Source organism: Equus caballus, chromosome 11 (genome assembly GCF_041296265.1).
Source record: "Equus caballus isolate H_3958 breed thoroughbred chromosome 11, TB-T2T, whole genome shotgun sequence".
Taxonomy (NCBI): domain Eukaryota; kingdom Metazoa; phylum Chordata; class Mammalia; order Perissodactyla; family Equidae; genus Equus; species Equus caballus.
In genome coordinates, this window is record NC_091694.1 from 51,140,949 (window position 1) to 51,163,686 (window position 22,738).

General features: G+C 48.1%; 1 protein-coding gene across 2 annotated transcripts; it reads left to right on the forward strand.

Annotated features, from left to right (window-relative positions):
- Positions 1 to 770: 770 nt before the first annotated feature.
- ALOX15B (arachidonate 15-lipoxygenase type B) lies at positions 771 to 21,230 on the forward strand. Of its 2 annotated transcripts, none has more exons than XM_070228151.1 (14): positions 771 to 1,182; positions 9,961 to 10,183; positions 10,482 to 10,563; positions 15,608 to 15,730; positions 16,032 to 16,135; positions 17,443 to 17,615; positions 17,841 to 17,987; positions 18,091 to 18,294; positions 19,338 to 19,424; positions 19,576 to 19,745; positions 19,929 to 20,050; positions 20,148 to 20,248; positions 20,327 to 20,497; positions 20,886 to 21,230. In XM_070228151.1, exons 1-14 carry the CDS (start codon positions 1,114 to 1,116, stop codon positions 21,063 to 21,065), a joined length of 1,956 nt encoding a protein of 651 aa, XP_070084252.1. In that variant the 5' UTR covers positions 771 to 1,113; the 3' UTR covers positions 21,066 to 21,230. The 2 variants fall into 2 exon arrangements, with proteins under 2 accessions (XP_070084252.1, XP_023509503.1); XM_023653735.2 differs by lacking the exon at positions 771 to 1,182 and adding an exon at positions 9,451 to 9,871.
- Positions 21,231 to 22,738: the final 1,508 nt, after the last annotated feature.

A 22,738-nucleotide genomic window follows, 5' to 3' on the forward strand; every position in this document is an offset into this window, starting at 1 on the left:
AAGCTCTGTTGGGCTGGCCCCGTGGCTGAGTGGTTAAGTTCGTGCTCTCTGCCTCAGCGATCCAGGGCTTTGCTGGTTCAAATCCTGGGCATGGTGCTGGGCGTGGACATGGCACTGCTCATCAGACCATGCTGAGGCAGCACCCCACATACCACAACTAGAAGGACCCACAACTAAGAATATACAACTATGTACAGCGGGGATTTGGGGAGAAAAAGGAAATAAATAAAATCTTTAAAAAAAAAAAAAGAAGCTCTGTTGAAGCTTCTGGGACCCTGAACTGCCATGTTAGGAAGTCTGACTACCCTGAGACCACCATGCTGAAGAGGCAGTGTGCAAGGGCATCTGTTGACTGTCTCAGCTGCCTCCAGCCTTCCAGCCATCCACTTCAAGTTGCCAGACATGTGAATAAAGACTTCTTAATCCTAGGATTCCAGCCTATCTGTCCTGAATACCACCAAGTATCTTTGTCTGTGCCACACAAAGCAGAAGAATCACCCAATGGATCGGGCCAGCACCAATCACAAATTTTGCACAACAACCTGTGTGATTTCTCTCTTTTTGCCATTATAAACCCTTGCCTCCTCTGTCTTCCTCAGAACACATTTTGGGTTTCTGCCTAAATCTGTGTCTCCAGAATTGCAGTTCTAATTACCCAAATAAGTATCTACTGTTTAAAGTATAGCCACCTCTGACACAGGAAGGGTTAATAATCACTGGAAAAAGCTTGCCAACAAACTGTGACCAGGAGGTGAGAAGGCCAGTTAGCCAATGACGGGTAAGACCTCCAGGGGGAGGCTACCTAAGACAGGCATCGGCCACCCGGGCGCACAGATGGAGAAACGATATATCGATATCGGGAGCAGGAGGGGCCATTGCCTAAGAGACCTTGCCTGCTCCGAGATAAAAATATACGAGCACAGCAATAACATGATAATATCAAAACAGATGCCGAGGGAGGGCTCCTTGAGAAATCACTAAGAATTCTTGGTATTCGCTAATTATTTCATCCAGAACACCTGTGTATGTTTAACAGCTGTAAGCTATGTATATATTGAAACGCCGGTTATAATAAACTCAGAGTGGCCATCAGCCCTCTCCGCATCTATCCTGATGTGTACATTGGATTGCGACACCGACATATGGCGACCCCGACATGATCCAAGATCGGCGGCATTATTGGTGAGTAACGATATGGGGGAATTTCAATCGCCTTTCGGCGGTCTGCTGTGAGAATGATGGGCCAACAATTGGTGACTCAGCAGAAATTATACTTTAAGACACTTCAGCGGCTGCTGAACGCGATTTCAGTTTCGGTTTCTCCCGCCAAGTTACAGAGGATATTGCTGGCAATATCTCTAATCAACCGTGACTTGGCGTCGGGAAACTCGAAACGGGGCATGCTCCCCAGTGCCCCGATAAATCAAATTTGGGGAGCTCTCAATCAGCAGGCCGACTCTATGTGAATGATTTAGTGGCGGCCTCGTCAGGAAGTGCCGGAGTGGATCTCATGGCTTCAGAGACAGTCGTCATAGATCGTGCTGACGAAACCTTTCTTGTTCCTACCAATGTATGGGGACCTTTACAATCAGGATATTTTGGGTTATTAATGGGACGCTCTAGTTCAGCTTTGAAGGGCTTAAACATCATTCCCGGGGTAATTGATGCTGACTATCAAGGTGAAATAAAAATCATGGTCCTTTTATCTGGTTATTATGTGATAGAAGCTTTTACGAGGATAGCTCAGTTGATATTAATACCTTACTTGTCCCCTGCTCACGCCTTGATTTCAGTTTCGATTTCTCCTGCAGAGTTACAGAGGATATTGCAATATCTACACATTGCCCCTGGTTCCCTGAGGATGGCACCTTGGACATTGAGTTGTGGGAAAGGGCTGGCAAGGCAGTAAAGTCTCACTTTGAGCATGGCCTTTTAAAATCTTTAAAGGACGTACATATCTTAACGACTTTGGGAACAGTACGTACTGCGCTGTTCCCTTTGTGGGATCTATGGGATGAGGAAAACTCGGCCTCGTTCACAGGAGCGCCCTTCAGGCAAAGCTGAGGAGGCGCCACCACTGCCTCCTCCACCTTGCTCGCCGCCAAGAGACTCTTTTAAAAAGGCCGTTAGTAAGTCTCAGACAAATTTTGAACAGACGTCCTCAGACGATGATGATTTACCATTCCCCCCTCTTTTAGAGAGGCGTTTCGCCTTCAAGAACCCTCCTGTCTTGCCTACTGCTCCACCTTGTACTCCACCAGCCCCGTATGTTGATTCCAGGCAGTATAGTGTTGTTCATAATTGCCTTCGGGAAGGATTAAATCATGGAGATCCTGATGTTTTTTCCTGTGCCTTCCCCATGATGGTCAATCATGGGTGAAGAGAACATGAATCCCTTCTTTTCGGGGTGTTTAAGGAGCTGAAAAAGAGCATTAGAGAGAATGGAGTGCAGTCACCTTTCACTGTTGGGATGATAGGGCACTAGGAGCCAGTTATGATATGCTACCCTGTGATTGGCTTTTGCTCACAAAGACTCATTTGTCGCATGCTGAATATACTCTTTTCAGGTCTGAGTATAAGGAGATATCTGTATCCCAATCTATGGATAATCTATCTTTAAACCCCCCTCTCCCAATCAGTGCCGACATGCTACAGGGGGTCGGCCAATATGCGACGCCTCAAGCACAGGCTGAGGCAAATGGAATGTTGCATAGACAATGTTCAGAGGTGGCATTAGCAGCCTGGAAGGCAACTCCCCCTTCAGGGGCAGACAAAGCCCCCAATTCCTTTGTGAATGTCCAACAAGGGCCAAACGAGCCATACATAGAATTTATTGACCGTCTCCAGCAGGCAATTGAGAGACAAATAGCTCATCCTGAAGCAGCTCAAATTATCCTGTTGAAAATAGCTTTTGAAAATGCTAATGCTGATTGCCAGTCTGCTATGTCTCACCTTAAAGGGCGAACTCACACTTTAGGGGATATGCTGCCAGCGTGTCAGGAAGTAGGAACTCATAGTCATGTGGCCAAAGTAATGGCAGCAGCGTTTTCGCAGCTGCCCAAAGGTGCTTTTTGATAATGCCTGTTTTAAGTGCGGAAGAGCTGGACACCGTGCAAAACAGTGCAAGTCCGGTCCAAAAGATATCCCTGGTAAAGGAGGGCCAGCCGATATTAAAAAGCCGCCTTCTAAACCATGTCCTCGGTGCTGAAGGGGATTCCATTGGGCGAATCAACATTGCTCTAAAATTAATGTAGATGGTAATCTAACCAATCATAATTTGGCGTCGGGAAACTCGAAATGGGGCACACTCCCCAGTGCCCCGAAAAATGAAGTTTGGGGAGCTCCGCTGCCAAGAGGGGGGCCAGTGGCTTCGGCCACACTGGCGACGGTGCTTCATAGCCTCGCCCACTTGGCCTCCCCATTGGCCTAAAAAGCAAACCTCTGCATCTGTACAAGGTGTAGGGGGGCTTATGACACCCGAGGGGAGTGATCACGTACTCAAAGTCAGAGGACCTGAAAACAGAATTGCCTTAATTACACCCTACGTTCTTCCAACTCCATACTCCCTATGGGGGTGACAAATAAAAATGGCAAGCAATAGGATATATTGGAGTATATGAGGAAGCCATTTGGTATAAACCTAATTCGGCCTGACTTTGTTTTTCCAAAAGGGCCTGACTGTGGCCATTGAGCATGCATTGTATATCTGCTTAGACATTTTGAGATAAAGGTGCAACTTCCCTCCCCCTCCCAATGTTGGCATCTCCTTAAAGATTAAGCATCTTTCTTTAGGCTGGGAACTGATTGTAGCGCTCATCCGTGACCACCCAGCTTGAGGCAACAGACCTGCCAGCCTGCGGGGTTCACTGAGACAGCAGACCTATCTGCCATTTCCATCAATGGCTATACGGATAGAGCAGCCTCCTGACTATTGTAAAAGGGACATTTCAATCATATGTGAAACATACTCTTTGAGGGTATATAACCACCCTGTATACCCCCACTTCTTTGGAGTGCTCTGTTCCTTTGTGGAAAGACTCTCCCGGGTTATAATCCTCAGATTTAAGCTCAGAATAAACTCACCCAAATTTTCATTTGTAGATTGGTTATGGATTATTTTCGTCGACAGGGGTGAGATTTGCTTTCTCAATGGAAACTATCTCTAAACGTTCGTTAAGCCTTTTTCCTAGGGGCCGCTGATGTTATTAACATTCCTCCCATACCTCTTCAATGGACAACTACCACGCCTGTATGGATAGATCAGTGACCCCTTCCAAAAGAAAAATTATAGGCTTTAAAGATGCTAGCACAGGAGCAACTAAAGTTAGGCCATATCGTACCTTCAAACACCCCAGTATTTGTGATAAAGAAGAAATCTGAAAAATGGAGATTACTTCAGGACTTAAGGGCAATTAATGCTGTCATGCAACCTATGGGGGCTTTACAGAAGGGATTGCCAAACCCTTCTTTAATACCTGAGAATTGGCAAATTGTTGTTACTGACATTAGAGACTGTTTCTTTTCTCTACCTTTGTGCGCCGCTGATAGGGAAAAGCTCGCATTCACTGTCCCAGTATATAACAATCAAGAGGTCCCCCAGAGATATCAGTGGAAGGTCTTGCCTCAGGGCATGAAAAACAGTCCTACCATATGCCAACAATTAGTAGGAGATGTGTTATTAACTTTTCGAAGCAAATACCCTACTATACAACCTTACCATTATATGGATGATATTTTATTAGCAGCACCAACTAAAAATTTTTCATTAACAGCATACCAACAATTAATTGAATTGCTAAAAGGCAAAGGCCTGCTTAAGGCTCAAGATAGGGTACAGTTTACCTCCCCCTGGAAATTTCTAGGATTGATGATTGATAGACACCTGGCAAAGCCATGCATTCCCTCTATTTCCATACCCAATACTTTAACATTAGTTACATTGCAACAGCTTTCAGGAAATATCAGTTGGATACATCCTTTTCTTGGCATCCCGACACATTCTCTGAGTCACTTGTTTTCCTTGATACATGGTGATTCTTCCCTCTCTTCTACACGCACTCTTATCCCTGAGGCAAAACGAGAACTAAGCCTAGTAAACAAGGTTCTAACCTCCCAATTTTTAAATCGCTTTGATCCAGAAAATTCCCTTATGCCTTTATGTGATAAACACACCTAAGAGTCCTACTGTTATCGTCTTTCAAAAAGCGGGCAAGGTTATAAAATGCTTGGAGTGGATATACTTGCCCCACACACCAGCTAAGGTACTCTATACATATTTTGATGGAATAGCAGAGGTTATTCAAAGGGGATGTTTACGGTGTTTACAATTGCGAGGCGCTGACCCTCAGACCATTTTTTTACCTTGCACATCTTCTCAGTTTGATCATCTCCTCGGTTCTCTCTTCGCAACCTATTCCTGATGCCTTAACTTGTTCACTGACAGCTCCGGAAAAAACAGAAAAGCCAGTATAGCTTGGTTTGCTAATAGTGACTGGCAGACCAAAGTCTCTCACGGACATTCAACTACTCAAATTGCAGAATTGGCAGCTGTGCACCTTTCCTTCTGTTCCTTTGAATATTCTTATGGATTCTGCTTATGTAGCTAATGCTGTCCCGCTTTTGCCCTCTGTTTTAAACTTTCATCAAACCACACAAGATATTTTCACTCATTTTCTGAAAATCAAGCAATTATTGTCCCAGCGTACTCACTCCTGCTTTATTGCACACATACGCTCTCACACTCCTCTTCCTGGTCCTTTATCTCAAGGAAATGCTATTGTTGATTCTGTTGTAGCCAATGTTTGACTTGACTGTCCTGCGTTTACAGCAGCACGTTTGTTTCACGCCTTACATCATTGCAATGCTCCAGCCCTGTGCTTGCACTTTCACTTAACAAAACGACAGGCTGGACAAATAGTTGCTGGTTGCCCAGGCTGTCAACAATCTTCCCTAGCCACCTCTCCCTTCGCTGCTGATGGGGTTAACCCTCATGGACTATACAGCAATGATCTTTGGCAAACGAACACAACAATATTTTCACCTTTTGGACGTTTCAAGTATATTATCGCTTCTGTTGACACTCACTCTCGATTTCTTTTCGCATCGGCACATACAAAAAGTAGCGCTAAACAAGTCATTCGTCGTTGGCTTGCTATATTTGCTTTCGTGAGGTCTCCTACATGCATTAAAACTGATAATGGTCCTGAGTTCTCAGTGCAAATTTTCCGCCAATTTTGTGCAAATTGGAATATTATCCATAAAACTGGCATCCCCTATAATTCTACGGGACAAGCTATTATTGAGCGATGTCATAGAATGCTAAAGGATGCTTTACAAAAAATGAAAGGGGGAAATGAGTATTATAAGAATGATCTGCAAGGTATTCTCAATCACACCTTATTTACTTTAAATTTTTTCAATCTAGCAGAGGATGGCACATCAGCTGCAGAAAGATATATGGGTCAAACTCAGAACCATATGGCCCAACAAAGGCCAGCATTACACACATCTGTTTTGACACAATATCTTGGCAAAGTGTGGATTAAAACGTCCTTATACGGATATCTGGGAGGGCCCTTTTATGGTTAAATGTGGGAAGAGAGGAGCTCTTTGTGTTTTGACAGATAAAGGCATTGAGTGCATTCCATCAAAACGCGCACGGCCTGCTCTGGAATTACCAGAAAATGGACAAACGGATAAGTAAATCAGTTTTTTTCTTTTTCCTCTTTTCTTCTCTAATGCATGTTGAGGTGATTTCAGAACATGAGAATCTCACATATTGGGCCTTTATTCCTAATCCTCCTCTCTTTACTCCCGGTTACTTGGTGGCATGCCAATCCCCCTTTGTCCTCTAACGATTCTGATTGGACAGGAGGAACCGGGGTACCCTGACAACAACATGCAGGCCTGCACCAAAAGGAAGAAGGACCTCTGGTGATGTATGCTAACAATTCACCTTTTTGTATGGTTTATTAAAACAAAAGCACAACATGTGTCACCTTTCAGGAACAAATGTATTTGTATTACCAACCTAAGAAAGGACAACAGGCAGCCGATCTGACATACATTACTGCTATATCAACATCTTACGAAGACAAAAGTCATGTCACACAAGTTCCTTGCATCCCAATTTGCCATCCAAAAACTGATTGGTGTTACAAACATTACTCAGTACAGTGGTCCCCTTGCCATACAGCATATCCAAGGCGGGGCAACATCTTTGGGGCCAACGTGCTGGATTAGGGACCTCATGGACATCTTTTGAGTGACAATCATACTTGGGCCTTCAACAGATCAAGTCAGAAACCTATAACATGAAGCGAACAGAGCCTATCTGGACCCCTTTTACAACTATCTTACAATGAGACAGTGTGCAGCCCCTCACAAAGGAATATGGAGGATTGGGTTGCCTTTTATATCACAATTGTCCCATGGCAAGTATGGGAATGAAACTGGCAATTATTTACTAACATTGGTCAAAAATGTTTCTGATACCGTAATGATTTGTACCACCCATCCTTATGTGTTATTATGGGGAAACAGTGTCCCTGCTATCCAAGAATCTTCTGGTATGTATGTGGTTAATATTTCTCCCCCATATTGGTATTCTGATTGTTTAACACATTATAATGTAACCTCATTGAATGTGATATATGTAATGGTGTTAAAAAGAAGAGCACGTATTTAGTTACCTGTTTCTCTAAATCGGACATGCTCCGAAGAGCATGCTCTACATATCCTCCTTGAGTCCATGAGAAAATTACGCCCTAAGCGGTTTTTGGCTACACTAATCACGTTCATTGTGTCTGCGGTGATTATCATTGCATCAGCCGCTACAGCTCCTACTGCCTTGGTTAACAGTTTTCAAACAGCCCATAAGGTGGAGTCCGTCTTGGTAAATGTCACGATTGCAGGCATTAGAGGCAGCAGTAGAGTGGCTGGGAGAGCAGTAAAGTGCATTAAATATGCGTATGAAACTAAAATGTGATTGGCAATTTACCATGCAATGCGTTACCCTCCTACCGTATAATAGCTCGCTGACACCTTGGCAAGAATGAAAAAAAAAACATTTACAGGGGGCATTTAATACCTCCCTGGCCAATGACATCACTGGGCTACAAGCTCGGTTAGAGAGGCAGTTACAAGAAGTACATAAGGTGTTCTCTCAACAAATGTTTCAAGGCATTGAAAATGGGTTACACTGACTAGAGCCCTCCAATTGGTTCTCGGACCTCTATTTATGCATATTTGTTAATGTTGGTGTGATTTTGATATTATCCATGTTAATAGTTTATGTTTTACGTCTGCTGTGCTCCCTGAAAAAACAACAAAGTCAACAAGAGCAAGTATTGGTTATGATGGGCCTTTTGGCCTCAGCACAACATGAAGCCTTCCTTGCTTTAAAAAACAAAAAGCGGGGAAATGTAGCTGCCTCTGACACAGGAAGGGTTAATCACTGGAAAAAGCTTGCCAACAAACTGTGACCAGGAGGTGAGAAGGCTGGTTAGCCAATGACGGGTAAGACCTCCAGCAGGGGGAGGCAACCTAAGACAGGCATCCGCTGCGGGGGCGGGGGAGGGCACAGATGGAGAAACGATATCAATATCATTGCCTAAGAGACCTTGCCTGCTCCAAGATAAAAATATACGAGCACAGCAATAACATGATAATATCAAAACAGACGCCGAGGGAGGGCTCCTTGAGAAATCACTAAGAATTCTTGGCATTCGCTAATTATTTCATCCAGAACACCTGTGTATGTTTAACAGCTGTAAGCTATGTATATATTGAAATGCCAGTTATAATAAACTCAGAGTGGCCATCAGCCCTCTCCGCATCTATCCTGATGTGTACATTGGATTGTGACACTGACATAAAGTGCAGGGATATTCCCTCAGTCAATACCAGAAGTGATCTCCCCGCACACTTGTGGAAAATCCACACTACCCCCATAGCTCATTAATGTCACCAACATGGCTGCAGTGGACACAGGCAACCTGGCATTTTGTGTGACTTTTCCTCCTGGACAGAAATAATTGGACCAGAGTTGGGTCCCTGGTCCAGGCTGGGTCAACGAGAACCCTTTGGAATTTGAACCTAGACACTCCAAAACCTGTCTACTCTCGTAGACAAAGAACGAACTGTGCGGCAGCCATCTACCATGTGGACCGGGAAACAGAACTGGTGGAGGGAGAGACGGACAGACAGAGACACAGAGACAGAGAGAAAGGAGATAAAACAGACGTGCAGAGAAGAGAGGCAGAGAGAGAGGATTTCCTGAGTTCCTACAATGCTCCCGTCCTGGCCACTACTCTGTCCCTGAGGCCCAGTTGTATTCCTGGCCTTGTGTTCTTATAATAAGTCCTCCTTTTTGCTCAAGTTGTCTCTTGTGGGTATCTGTTACTTACAAACAAGAGCCCTAATTAACTCAACCTCCCCAGTCTCTTGAGTAGTTCAGTCCTAACTCCCTTCTAGTCTGGATCCACATTGCCCTGGGCCATAGTTTACCTTGAGGATGACAGTGGCTTTCATCTTAAAAGCCAACTTCAGTCAGTTGGTTGTGCCTGGGCATGCTTTTTGGGGCAACAATGGGGCCCCCTGGGAGTTCAGGTAATAACCACACCCTCCTAAGTAGAGCGGGGTGGGGCACAGGGTATATCTCTCAGGATGAGCCACCCGTTCTTCAGTAGGGCCAGCAGCAGAGAGACAGACTCTGGGTGGCACCATGGCCAAGTACAGGGTGAGGGTGTCCACTGGGGAGGCCTTCGGGGCTGGCACTTGGGACAAAATGTCTATTACCATCGTGGGGACCCAGGGAGAGACTCCCCGACTGCCTCTGGACCATCTCGGCAAAGAGTTCACTGTGGGCGCTGTGAGTGTATGGGGCGCAGGGGTAGGGGCAGAGGAGGGAGGAGGAGGAACGGTCCTCTCAGATAGTAAACCTACCGTCCCCCTCCCCAGGAGGAGGACTTCGAGGTGAAGTCCCCCCAGGACGTGGGCCCGGTGCTGCTGCTGCGCGTGCACAAGGCGCCCCCGGCGCTGCCCCTCCTGCTCGGGCCCTTGGCTCCGGACGCCTGGTTCTGCCGCTCGTTCCAGCTCACGCCGCCGCGGGGCTCCCTGCTCCGCTTCCCGGCCTACCAGTGGCTGGAGGGGGCGGGGAGCCTGGTGCTGCGGGAGGGGGCAGGTGCGAGAGGGGATGGGCTGAGGCTGGGGAAAGGGCATGGAGTGAGAGGGGGGCTGATATTGGGGGTGAAGGGCAAGGGAAGTGGAGAGGTGAGCCGGTGTAGCCACTAGAGAAGGGGCAGAAGATGAGGGGCTAGTGAGGCTGTGGCGAGGGGGAGGTAGCAGCCGCGTATGGGAGAAACTGTACTTACTGGGGGAGGGGACCTGGTAGGTGGTGGCTCGAGTGGAGGGGAAAGTGGCTGCGGCCAGAGGTCGGGGGAGTTTCTCTGCCTTCCTCACTCACTCCCCTCCTCCCACAGCGAAGGTCTCCTGGGCAGACCACCACCCCAAGCTCCAGCAACAGCGCCGGGAGGAGCTGCAGGCCAGGCAGGAGATGTACCGGTGAGGAGGGGTCTACTGTATGTGGGTGGGTGGGGCCGTCGCCCACCAAGGTCGGCCTGGTGTCCCTGGTGATGATGCTGACTAAAGTCTCTGCTTTGTACTCTCTGAACCTAAGACCTGAAACTATCACCTGGGAACTTGTTAGAAATGCAAATTCTCAGACCTACTGAATCAGATATTGAAGGTGGGGGGCAGCAATGTTGGTTTTTGTTTTGTTTTTTACAAATGTGGGGTGTTTTTCTGACCTAGTTTGCCCTCTCCAAAGCTATAGTGCAGATTAGCATGTGTAGAGAGGCCCTGTTTAACTGGGGAGTCCTTTGACTCAGATCTTAGGTTACACACCCTGTAGGGTATTTGCACAACTGAGGGAAAGCTAAGGATTTTTTTTTGGTCACCATAATTTCTTTGTTATTGTCTTTTTTTTTTCTTTTTACCTGTTGACCCCCTTCACCCGTTTCTCTCACCCCTCATCCCCTGCCTCTAGCAACCACCAATCTTTTCTCTGTATCCATGAGCTTGTTTTGTTGCTGTTGCTGTTGTGGTTTTAGATTCCACATATGAGAGAGAGTGTATAGGATTTTTCTCTGCCTGACTTATTTTACTTAGCATAATGCCCTCGAGGTCCATCCATGTTGTCACAAATGGCAAGATTTCGTTCTTTTTTATGGCTGAATAATATTCCATTGTATATATATATACTACAGTTTCTTTATCCATTCATCCGCTGATGGACACTTAAGTTGCTTCCATAGCTTGGCTATTGTGAACAATGCTGCAACGAACATGGTGGTACATATATTTTTTCAAGTTAGTTTCCATTTTTTTCAGATAATACCCAGAAGTGGAATTGCTGGATCATATGGTAGATCTAGTTTTAATTTTTTGAGGAACCTCCATGCTATTTTCCATCATGGCTGCACCAATTTTATGTTCCTACCAACAGTGCGTGAGGGTTGCCTTTTCTCAGAACGCTCGCCAACACTTGTTATGTTTTATCTTTTTGATAATAGCTTTTCTAACAGGTGTGAGGTGATATCTCACTGTGGTTTTGATTTCATTTCCCTGATGATTAATGATGTTGAGCATCTTTTCATGTACCTGTTGTCCATTTGTGTATCTTCTTTAGAAAAATGTCTGTTTAGATCTTCTGCCCATTTTTAAAAATTGGGTTGTTTTCTTTTTCGTCTAGTTGTATGAGTTCTTTATATATTTTGGATATTAGCCCCTTATCAGATATATGATTTGCAGATATTTTCTCCCATTCAATGGTTTACCTTTTCATTTTGTTGATGGTTTCCTTTACTGTACAGAAGCTTTTTTTTTTAAATTTTAGATTGTCACCTGAGCTAACAACTCTTGCCAATCTTTTGTTTTTTTTCTTTTTCTGCTTTTTCTCCCCAAATCCTCCCAGTACACAGTTGTGTATATATTTTTTTAGTTGTGGGTCCTTCTAGTTGTGGCATGTGAGATGCCACCTCAGTGTGGCCTGACGAGTGGTGCCATGTCCATGCCCAAGATCCAAACCTGCAAAACCCTGGGCTGCCGAAGCAGAGCACGCGAACCTAACCACTCAGCTACAGGGCCGGCCCCTGATTTCTTCTTTGATCCATTGGTAGTTCATTATCATGTTGTTTAATCTTCATATATTTCTGCATTTTCCGTCTTCTTCATGTAATTAATTTCTAGTTTCATACCATTGTGTTTGGAAAAGATGCTTGATGTGATTTCAATCCTGGTAAATTTATTACAACTTGTTTTGTGGTTTAACAAATGATCTATCCTTGAAAATGTTCCATGTGCACTTGAGAAGAATGTGTATTCTGTTGCTTTTGGATGGAATGTTCTCTAAATATCTATAAAGTCCGTCTGGTCTAACATGTTGTTTAAGGCTGATGTTTCCTTACTGATTTTCTGTCCATATGACCTATCCATTGATGGAAGTGGGGTATTAAAATACCCTACTATTATTATTTTGCTGTCTATTTCTGCCTTTAGGTCTGTTACTATTTTCTCTAGATATTTAGGTGCTCCTGTGTTGGGTGCTTAAATATTTATAAATATTATATTTTCTTATTGGATTGGCCCCTTTATCATTATATAATACCCATCTTTGTCTCTTATTACAGTCTTTGTTTTAATGTCTGTTTTGTCTGATATAAGTATAGCTACTCCAGATTTATTTTGGTTTTCATTTGCGTGGAATATCTTTTTCCACCCCTTCACTTTCAGTCTGTGTGTGTCTTTATATCTAGAATGAGTCTCCTGTAAGCAGCATATAAATGGATTTTTTTTTAATACGTTCAGCAACTCTATGTCTTTTGATTGGAGAATTTGGTTCATTTACATTTAAAGAAATTATTGATAGGTATGTGCTTATTGGGATTTTGTTAATTGTTTACGGGCTGTTTTTGTAGTTCCTCTCTGCTCCTTTCTTCTTCTTTTGTAGAGAGCAAGAGTGCAAGGCAGCCCTGGTCAAAATATGTGCTGTGGACTGATTCTTTCACCCACCATATGCAGATAGGGTCCTCTGGTGCCAACACTAACTGTTCCTTATTACCTGGGACGGCTTTTAGAAACTACTACCATTAAGTGTTTTTTTCAAGTGGTAGTGAAAACCTAGATTTTTTAAAGTGCCTTTTAATTCATTGTTGTCCATGAACTTTTAGAGTACTGAATATGTAACAGTATCTCAAATTTTGACTATTTCAGTCTTTAATGAGTGCCATTTAAAAAAATTTAAAATAGATATAAATTGTTATATGTAGGCCTCATGGTAACCACAAAGCAAAAACCTGTAATAAATACACAAAAGATAGACAGCAAGGAATATAAGTATTCCTAAAGAAAGTCATCAAACCACAAAGGAAGAGAGCGAGCACTATTGTTTTAACGAGGCTTTCAGATGACTGGTGCCTGCTGGTGTCTTCTTTGCCTTGGGCCTTTTTCACACATCAGTTGTTGTGTCCTCCCGGAAATGTGGGCAGATCTGCAAATATACCACCTCAAACCTCAAGAAACTCATCCTCCAGGGAGGGCAAGGGGTGAGCTGGGGGCTGTTTCTCTGCTCTGGGCTCAGTGTTGTTGGAGGTCAGCAGGGAGAGCTGGGTGTGAAAGGCCACTCTGGCGGTGGATGGAGACTGCAGAGGAGCTGAGGCCGCTGGTGGGGATTCCTGAAGCAGAAAGCCAGGAACTGCACTCAGATGCAGATTTTCAAAAGATCGTGGTCTGGCCAACTTTGCTGCTGTCTGAAGCTTGGGCTACAGGCCGCTGCTCCAGTTCTCTGGGGACACAGCAGCTGCAGGCTCGTGTGGTTCCTGGTGATTCCACATGTTGTGAATTATATCCCCAAGAACACCATTGCACCAAATCTGCCAGCAATAGCCCCTGATGAAGGAACAGATATGGAGGTCTACTGTGTCCATGGCGTGGCCTTTCTTCCTTTCTTGTCAAAACAAAGACACAGGAGTCAGGAGACCCAGGGCCAATCTGCTGAAAGGAGCTGTGAAATCTTAGGCAATCATTTGCCTTTTTTTCCCTTTTTTTCTTTTTTTTTGGTGAGGAAGATTGTTGCTGAGCTAACATCTGTGCCAATCTTCCACTATTTTGTATGTGGGACGCCACCACAGCATGGCTTGATGAGTGGTGTGTAGGTTGGCACCCGAGATCTGAATCCACGAACCCCAGGCTGCCAAAGCAGGACGTGCAAACTTAACCACTATGCCACTGAGCCAGCCCCTCATTTAACCTCTTTGATCCTATTTTCTTCTGCAAAAGATACTAAGAATGCCAGTCTGATATGTCTTATTAGGAAGAACAAATGAGAAAATTTGCATTAAGAATGCAGCTAGACAACTGCCAAAGCCTGCGCAAATGTATTCTGTTACTGTTGTTCATAATGTCTCTCTGTTACCCCTGTTGCAACTGTCGAGGCCCTCGATACTTAAACTGAGGTCTCAGATCCACAGTGTCAGCATCACCTGGGCACTTGTTAGAAATGCAGGCTCTTGGGCCCACCTACCCTAGACCTACTAAATCAGAATCTGCATTTTACCAAGATGCCTAGGCCTAGGTGAATCTTTTGTACATTAAAGTTTGAGAAACAGGGTTTGGCCACCACCTGGTGGCAGTGTGCTTTAATTGCAAATTTGTCGTTTGAAGTTGAAAGTTCAAACCCAAAGGCGATTTGAGTGAACCAAAGAATGAATGAGAGGAGGACTGGCTGGGGGTCTTCAGCTTCAGAGGGACCTGATTTTACCAATTCACTCAAAGGTCTTCAGGCTGTATTGCCTGCTTGATAGTGAGACTCAGAGATGCCTTAGGCCAGGGCAAAGTAAATTGGTGGGCTCCCCCAGCAAGTGGGATGCCTGCCAAAGGCAACTAAAGCCTCCTGCACCCTCTGCTTCCCAACAGCCTCCCCTCTTCGAGACGCAGCTGTGTTAGTCAGGAGTTGTATGGTCGCAAGAACAAAGACAGACTCCAGCTAGTAGACAGGAACAAAAGGAATGTGTCTACAGGACACAGAGGGTTTCACAGAAGGAAGGGCTGGAAGTGTAGCCAGATCTCACAGGCCAGAAGCCAAAGTGACACTCTCCCTGTCTCTGGGGTACCCTAGATGCTTCTCTCTCCTGCTTCACTTTTCTCTCTCTCTCTCTGCAGAACAGCTTTCTTTGGCTCCCAGTCCACACGGTGGAACACGGCCATCACTAACAGTCTCTGTGTTTACATGTTATAATCCAGATATCCAGAGAGAGATGGCCTCTCTGACTCAGCCCCAATCACCAGTTCCCTGGGAAGGCCCAGCTGTGGTCAGGTGCCCAACCTTGCACCAGTCAACTGTGACCAGGGGAGAAGTCTTGCTGCGGGAACATGGCAGCTCCCTTGCAGCCTTGTGGGTGGAGAGGAAGGACAGAGCCCATGAAGGCCCCTGCTTGTAGAAGGGGGGCTGCCTCTGACCAGGACCTCCAAGGGAACTGCCACTACCTCTGCCCTAGTCAAGGGGCTCCCTGAGGCTTCTTGCTGACCACCTTCTTGCTCCTCCCTCCAGCTGGAAGACTTACCAGCCAGGCTGGCCTCACTGCTTGGACATGGAAACCGTGAAAGACCTGGACCTCAACACCAAATACTCTGTAGTCAAGAGCACCAACTTATACCTGCGAGCACAGTCTGCGTGAGGACACCCACCCTGTCCTGCCCCCTGTCCTGCCCCTGGGCCTCAGATACCCTAGGACCCCTACCTTCTGCTCTTCCCTACTCAGCTCCCCCACCACGAGGGATATAGGTCAGACAGCCTACCCAGGGCATGGCCTCTGCTCACCACCAATTCTTAGAGGGCTGTGGCTACCTCAGGGACAGTGGCTGCTTGAGGACCTGGAGGTTGGTTCAAGATCCCAGGAGGGATAAAGCTAGCTGACAGGGGAGGGTCTCCCAGGGCCTCTTCCCCCCTCCCCACCTTTCACATCCTCTGGCAGGTTTGCAGAGCTGAAAATCAAGGGGCTGCTGGAGCGCAAGGGGTCCTGGAGGAGCCTGAGTGAGATGGAAATGGTGTTGAACTTCCAGAAGACCCCAGCCACCGGTGAGGAGCTTGGGCCAGGGCTTCTGACCTCTTTCCTGAGGCATCAGCACTCATGGCTGCTAGGAGTCTCAGAAAACCCAGCACCAATTCACTGTGTGGCCCCAGGCAGGACCCTGTCCCTTGCCAGACCTTACCTTCTCCACAGATACAAAGGAGGATGTGAACTGGGGGCATCCCTCACTTTCTAATGCCTTTTAATCCAACCGATGTTTGTTGGCTTACTGCACATCAGACCCTGGGTTAGGACTGTGGACACAGTCCTTGTCCCCGCAGGGCTCACAGTAGAGCAGGCGAGTGGACATTAGGCTCAAAACCAAAATAACAAGTTTCACTTGTGAAACCTGCGCATCGGCTCCGTGAGAGCGTATAAAGGGGCACCTGCCCTAGTCCAGGGGTGGGGGAGGGTGGGGTCCTGGAAATCTCTCCCAAGGAGGTGAGTTTTATGCTGAGACCCCAAAGTTGAGTAGGTGTTAACAGTGCCAAGAATAGGGTGTGGGGACAGAGAGCATTTCAGGCTCGGGGGATAGTGCCTGTGAAGGCCCTGAAGATGGAAAGATCGGAGACCTTTGGGGGAAAGAAAGCATCTGCTGTGGCCAATGGATATTGAGTCACAGAAGGAAGATAAGAGACACAGCAGGGGAGGTACAGGGGACTTGGGTCGTGCAGGACTGTGTAGGCCCTGGCAGGAACTTGAGCCTTTCCTAAGTGCAGTAAGAAGCTTCAACTGGCTGTCAGCCAGGGAGTAACATGGCCATATGTGCTCTGTGGATGGTGGTTGTTAGGGGACAAGAGTGGAAGCAGGAGGACCAGTTATGAGGCTCTGGTCGTGGTCAGCAGAGGATGGTGGCCTCAGCAAAGCAGTGACAGCAGAGATGGAGTGGACAGGTGGACCTGTCCTCAGGATGGAGAATCAGTGGGATGTGATGAGAAGAGGAAGAGAGGTCCCCAGGCTCTCCCACAGCAGCCGGGTGGATGGAGGTGCCATTTCCCAGGATGCCAGGCAATGGGAGGGGCCGGGCTGAAGGAGGAACCCACGTTCAGTCTCAGATACGCTGCATTTGAGGCTGGTGAGTCCTGGGGTCGGGATTTCAGGTAGACAGTGGGACAGGTGGGCTGGGGACTAAGATTTGCTGTTTGGTGAATGGGCAGTGACTGAAGCCAAGGAACGAGAGGAGGTCACCTTGAGAAAGATATAGTGTGAGAAGAGAAGGGAGCCTAGGATGACCCAAGAGTAACTCCACCATGAAGCTCGGGGAGATCTCTGGGGCTGGGGTGACCCAGTCCCCATCTCCCCTTTCCCCCTACAGAGTATGTTTTTGAGCACTGGCAGGAAGACGCCTTCTTTGCCTCCCAGTTCCTGAATGGCCTCAACCCTGTCCTGATCCACCGTTGTCGCCGCCTCCCAGAGAATTTCCCTGTCACTGATGCCATGGTGGCTCCAGTGCTGGGCCCTGGGACCAGTCTTCAGGCTGAGCTGGAGGTGAGGGATGCTGAGGTCCAGGCTCTGTACCATCACAGTGCCTTCAGGCCCACCCCACTGGAGAGGGGCAGCACTCACATTCATTAAGGACCTACTGTGTGCTGCCTGCAAAACACCCTCCACTGCACTCACTCCTTTCCCAGCCCTAAGTCTTCTCCCTGCTCCACCCCCTCCATCCTTTAGAAAGCCAGGTGGCAGCCCCAGCTCCCCTTCTCTCTCCTGCAGAGGGGCTCCCTGTTCCTAGTGGATCATGGCATCCTCTCTGGTGTCCGTACCAATGTCATTAATGGGAGACCTCAGTTCTCTGCAGCCCCAATGACCCTGCTATACCAGTGCCCAGGACATGGGCTCCTGCTGCCCCTCGCCATCCAGGTCAGTAGCTGGCCAGGGGGCTGGGCAGGGGTGGGGAGGGGTCCGATTGATTGGTTGACAGACCCCTCATGGCCTCCTCTCTCCCCAATGGCCTCTCCTACAGCTCAGCCAGACCCCCGGGCCCAACAGCCCCATCTTCCTGCCCAGTGATGACAAGTGGGACTGGCTGCTGGCCAAGACCTGGGTGCGCAATGCTGACTTCTCTGTCCATGAGGCCCTCACGCACCTGTTGCATACACACCTACTGTCTGAGGTCTTCGTTCTGGCTACACTGCGCCAGCTGCCCCACTGCCACCCACTCTTCAAGGTCAGCAAGGTGGCTCAGACTGTGCCCCAAGCCTTCAGGTCCCTGAAACTTGGCCTACCCCTTGGGGTGGCTCTTCAAGGCAGCCTGTCCCCACATGGCCCTATCCTTTCAGGCTGGGGTGCAGAGCCACAGTCCAGCTTCAGCCACATCTCCCTGCACAGCTCCCCTGAGAGCCTGCTTTCCAGCAGGCCCTGAGCTGGGGTGAGGTGAATAGGGACTGCAGCGAGGAAGGGACCACATGTGAGACCAGGCTGTGCCCCAGAGAGGTTCCCTTCTTAGGGGAGATCAGACCAACAGCCAACAGCCATTACAGAAGCCCAACTCCTAGGAAAGGAGAGACCTGGGGCTGGTGGATGCCAAAGTGTGAACATGGCTTTGAGGGACCAACAGGTTTTCTGCAGATAGCAGCAGGGGTGGGGGAGCCCTGGGAAGGAGACCCATATCTCTAAGGTGGGCTCTGCAAAGCCTTCAGATGGCCCAGCTTCATTTCGCCCAGGGACCTGACGCATCTCCTCTGTGAAAGGCAGGATTTCCCACACACAGGGTGGGTGCCTGCTCAGTTCTTGCTTCGACAGTCTCCTGGGTCCTAGATGCAGGCCCCCCTCTGTCCTCTTTAATCCAAGCTGATTCTTTCTGACCACCGGCAGCCTCCTGGGCCTGACCCTCAGAGGTGGGCTCTGGGGGATGATTTTACATTGCCAGGCCCTGGTTTTCATGGTTCTTTGCCTTCCCAGGGGTTGGGAAATCACTGGATGCCAGAGCTGAGGGGCTCATAGTGCTCATCCAGCTCAGCCCCCTCATTTGCCCAATGATCTGATGCCCAGAGAGAGGAATGCATAATACCTGAGATCACAGAACAAGATGCTGGTGGAGGCCAGCCCTGTCACTGCACCTGGAGCCCTCATCCCTGTCCTGGGCTGTCCCTCTTGTCCCTGTCATCTCTTTCCACAAGTGATTTACAAGACTGGGTGCCTCGGTAGGGGGAGGTCTGGGGCCAGAAACACCGAGGCTTCACTGGACCCTGCCTTCTCTGGCCCTTACAGCTGCTGGTCCCGCACACACGGTACACCCTGCATATCAACACACTGGCCCGCGAGCTGCTTATCACCCCTAAGCGGGTGGTGGACAGGGTAAGCACTGCCTTTGGGAGGGTAGGGGTGGCACATTCGTTCAGTTTGAAGAATCTGGGGTCCTGGGGTGGGAGTGGCCCTGTCTCCCCTACCAGAACTACCTCCTGCTTCTGGGGCAAGGGCTTTGGTACCCAGAAGTCCCATCTCCCAGTCCACAGGCCTTGGCCTCAGAGGCTTCTCCGAGTTGATACAGAGGAGCATGGAACAGCTGAACTATTCCGTCCTATGTCTGCCTGAGGATATCCGTGCCCGAGGAGTTGAAGACATCCCTGGCTACTACTACCGGGATGACGGGATGCAGATCTGGGGTGCAGTGGAGCAGTAAGGGGGCCATCCCCAGAGAGCTGGGGGCTTGAGGGAAGCAGGAAGGCTGGGAAGGAGAGGGAGGGCCCAAAGAGGCTCTTGACAAGGAAAACTGAACATTAACAAGACTGGGCAGGGGCGCTCCTCAGAGCACATCGAATTGAAGGCTAGGACTGAACCCAAACGTGGTGCACCTTGCAGCTTTGTCTCCGAAATAATTGGCATCTACTACCCGAGTGATGTGTCCGTTCGCGATGACAGTGAACTCCAGGCCTGGGTGTGGGAGATCTTCTCCAAGGGCTTCCTAGGCCGGGAGAGCTCAGGTACAGGGACCTTAGCCCTTGAGCCCCACCCTCAGGCCTCTGCAGCACGGTCATCAGGACCCTTGTGGCCCCAGCCTCAGTGCAACTCTCCCTGCAGGTCTTCCCTCCTCATTGGAGACCCGGGAAGCCCTGGTGCAGTATGTCACCATGGTGATATTCAACTGCTCAGCCAAGCACTCTGCCGTCGGTAGTGGGCAGGTGAGAAGGGTCAGCACTGGGGGTGGTGGGATGGAGGGGCCGGGCTTCTAGGCCTCACTCTGCCCTCTTGGCCTTCAGTTTGACTACTGTGCCTGGATGCCCAACCTGCCGCCCAGCATGCAGCTGCCACCACCCACCTCCAAAGGCCAGGCAAGCCTGGAGGGGTTCATAGCCACCCTCCCACCGGTCAATGCTTCATGTGATGTCATCATAGCCCTCTGGCTGCTGAGCAAGGAGCCTGGAGACCAAGTAAGTGTGGGGCTGGGAGTGAGGCCAGCTCTAGAGTAAGGGACGAGTGTTGTTTCCCCTCCCTGGCCCAGACCCTACTCTGCCATCAAGAAGCCTGGTCCCTTCACCCCACTGAACCTTCCCAGGGGGACACATGAGCCTTGGACATCTCACAAGCAGGGTCAAATGGCCAAATGAGATGATCCACAGTCACCCTTAGCCGCAAAGACAACCGATGATCGCGCTCCAGCTGGCGCCCCTTTTGAAACTGTTGGGGGAAGGGGACATGGATGAGGCTCAGACAGAGGCTGGTTCAGGTCCTCAGGGTGGAGGGCTGGGGCCAGAGCCGGCTAAGGCAGGTGACAGCTTCTCAGCAGCCCCTTCATTCAACCTTGTGGTTGGTCCGCAGCGGCCCCTGGGCACCTACCCAGAAGAGCACTTCACCGAGGAGGCCTCACGGCAGAGCATCGCTGCCTTCCAGAGCCGCCTGGCCCAGATCTCCCAAGACATCAGGGTGCGGAACCAGGGCCTGGTGCTGCCCTACACCTACCTGGACCCTCCCCTCATCGAGAGCAGCATCTCCATCTAAATCTGGAGATCAGGGCCTCACGTGACAACTCTTTGACCACATTGCTCTAGTCCCAGAGAAAGGGACTCCCCAGAAAAACAAGCCCCCACATGCCTCTCCTAAGACAACCAGATGCCATGTAACTCACCCCCCACAACAAAACAGAAATAAATACAGAGAACAGAATTTCATGGGACAGCGCCACCATGCTTTTTGAAGATTCTAAGCCTCAAAGCGCCTGCATACCCCACAGCCCCCTTGAAGGGTTCTGTGACTTTGTCCCCAGTTGTATCTTTAACTTGTGTTATGGTGGGGCGAGTAGGGTTGCATAATCCTGCCCCTGATCCCAGTGACTACAGCTGATTGGACCTAATGGTCACCTGACCCAAGGGCAGCCCTCCTATAGGTTGCTCAGCAGCACAAGAAATGGCTGGTTCAAAAACTGCCCAAGAAGTTGATCCTGACCTCTTGTCCCAGCTTTAAAATGAACAGCCCATTGAGAAATGGCCACTGGAAGCAGGGCAGAAGGAGGATGACACCCTGCTTGGGGCATGCAGGCAATGCTCATGTATGCTTTCTTAAAAACTTGCCCCAAAGTTAGATAAAAGGCTTGCATATTATAAAGCAGCTTCCATTTCCAAAGACTTAGAAAATATTCTATCGTTAGTCATACATTGCCATCTAGATTAATCTTCAATGATGGAACTGCAACATTTCATACCTATTAATTCTGTTTTTCTTTTTTCTTATTCCAACTCAGTGAGCATCCATTAAGGCCAAAAATGTGTCCCTTTGAATTCACCTAATGATTTCCATCTCTGTCTCATATTGCAGGTATCGGAGGTTTGGTTTTTGGGTTTCATTAATTTTTATAAAACGATGTGGACAAAATGCAATATATATTCGAGTAACAGCACAAACATGACCATTGAAATAAATAGAACAGCGCTTGCAAATGTGCAGTGTGGGTTGACCCATAGGCAGCATTTGAACTGTTCATTCTTTACTAAAGTTCAGTGTACCAAAAATGATTTAGAGCTATATAGCTGTTGAACTTCTTTGGTTTCAAGCAACAGGGAACAATTCCTGCTAACTCAAGCAATAAAAGAGTTTCTGGAAAAGAAGCTGAGTGCCTTGGGGGATCGGAGAAAGAGTTAAAACCAGTAAGAGTTAAACACAGTTCTCGGGAAGGACTGGAAACCTGGGCGGCTTTGGGCACAGGAACCAATGGACATCCTCCTCAGGCGCTGCCATGGGAATGACAAAGCTCCTACCACTTTTTGTCCTTGAATTATTTGCCTCAATATTCAAATTCCATGAGGGAGAGTCTGTTTGCCTTAACTTGGAGTGACAGAAACCATTGGTTGCTGTGGCAGAAAGAGTTTGTGCTCACCAAATATCCCAGGTACTTCTCAACATATCCCAGTCTACCTTGCAGTTAGGTTGAAACCATGTGACCAATTCTGGCCAATAGATTGTGAGAGGAAGTGATGTATGTCATTTCCAAGATGAGGCAGTTAAGAGCTGGTGTGCCTCCTCCATCCTTCTCTTGCCATTGAGGCTACCTTGGAGGCATGTTCCAGAAGACATGAGACCTGTCCTTCCCTCTATCACTAGACTCGAGAGCTCATGAGAACAGGGTTCATAACTGCCCACCACAGTGTCTGGCATATTGCAGGTGCTCAGTAAGTAGG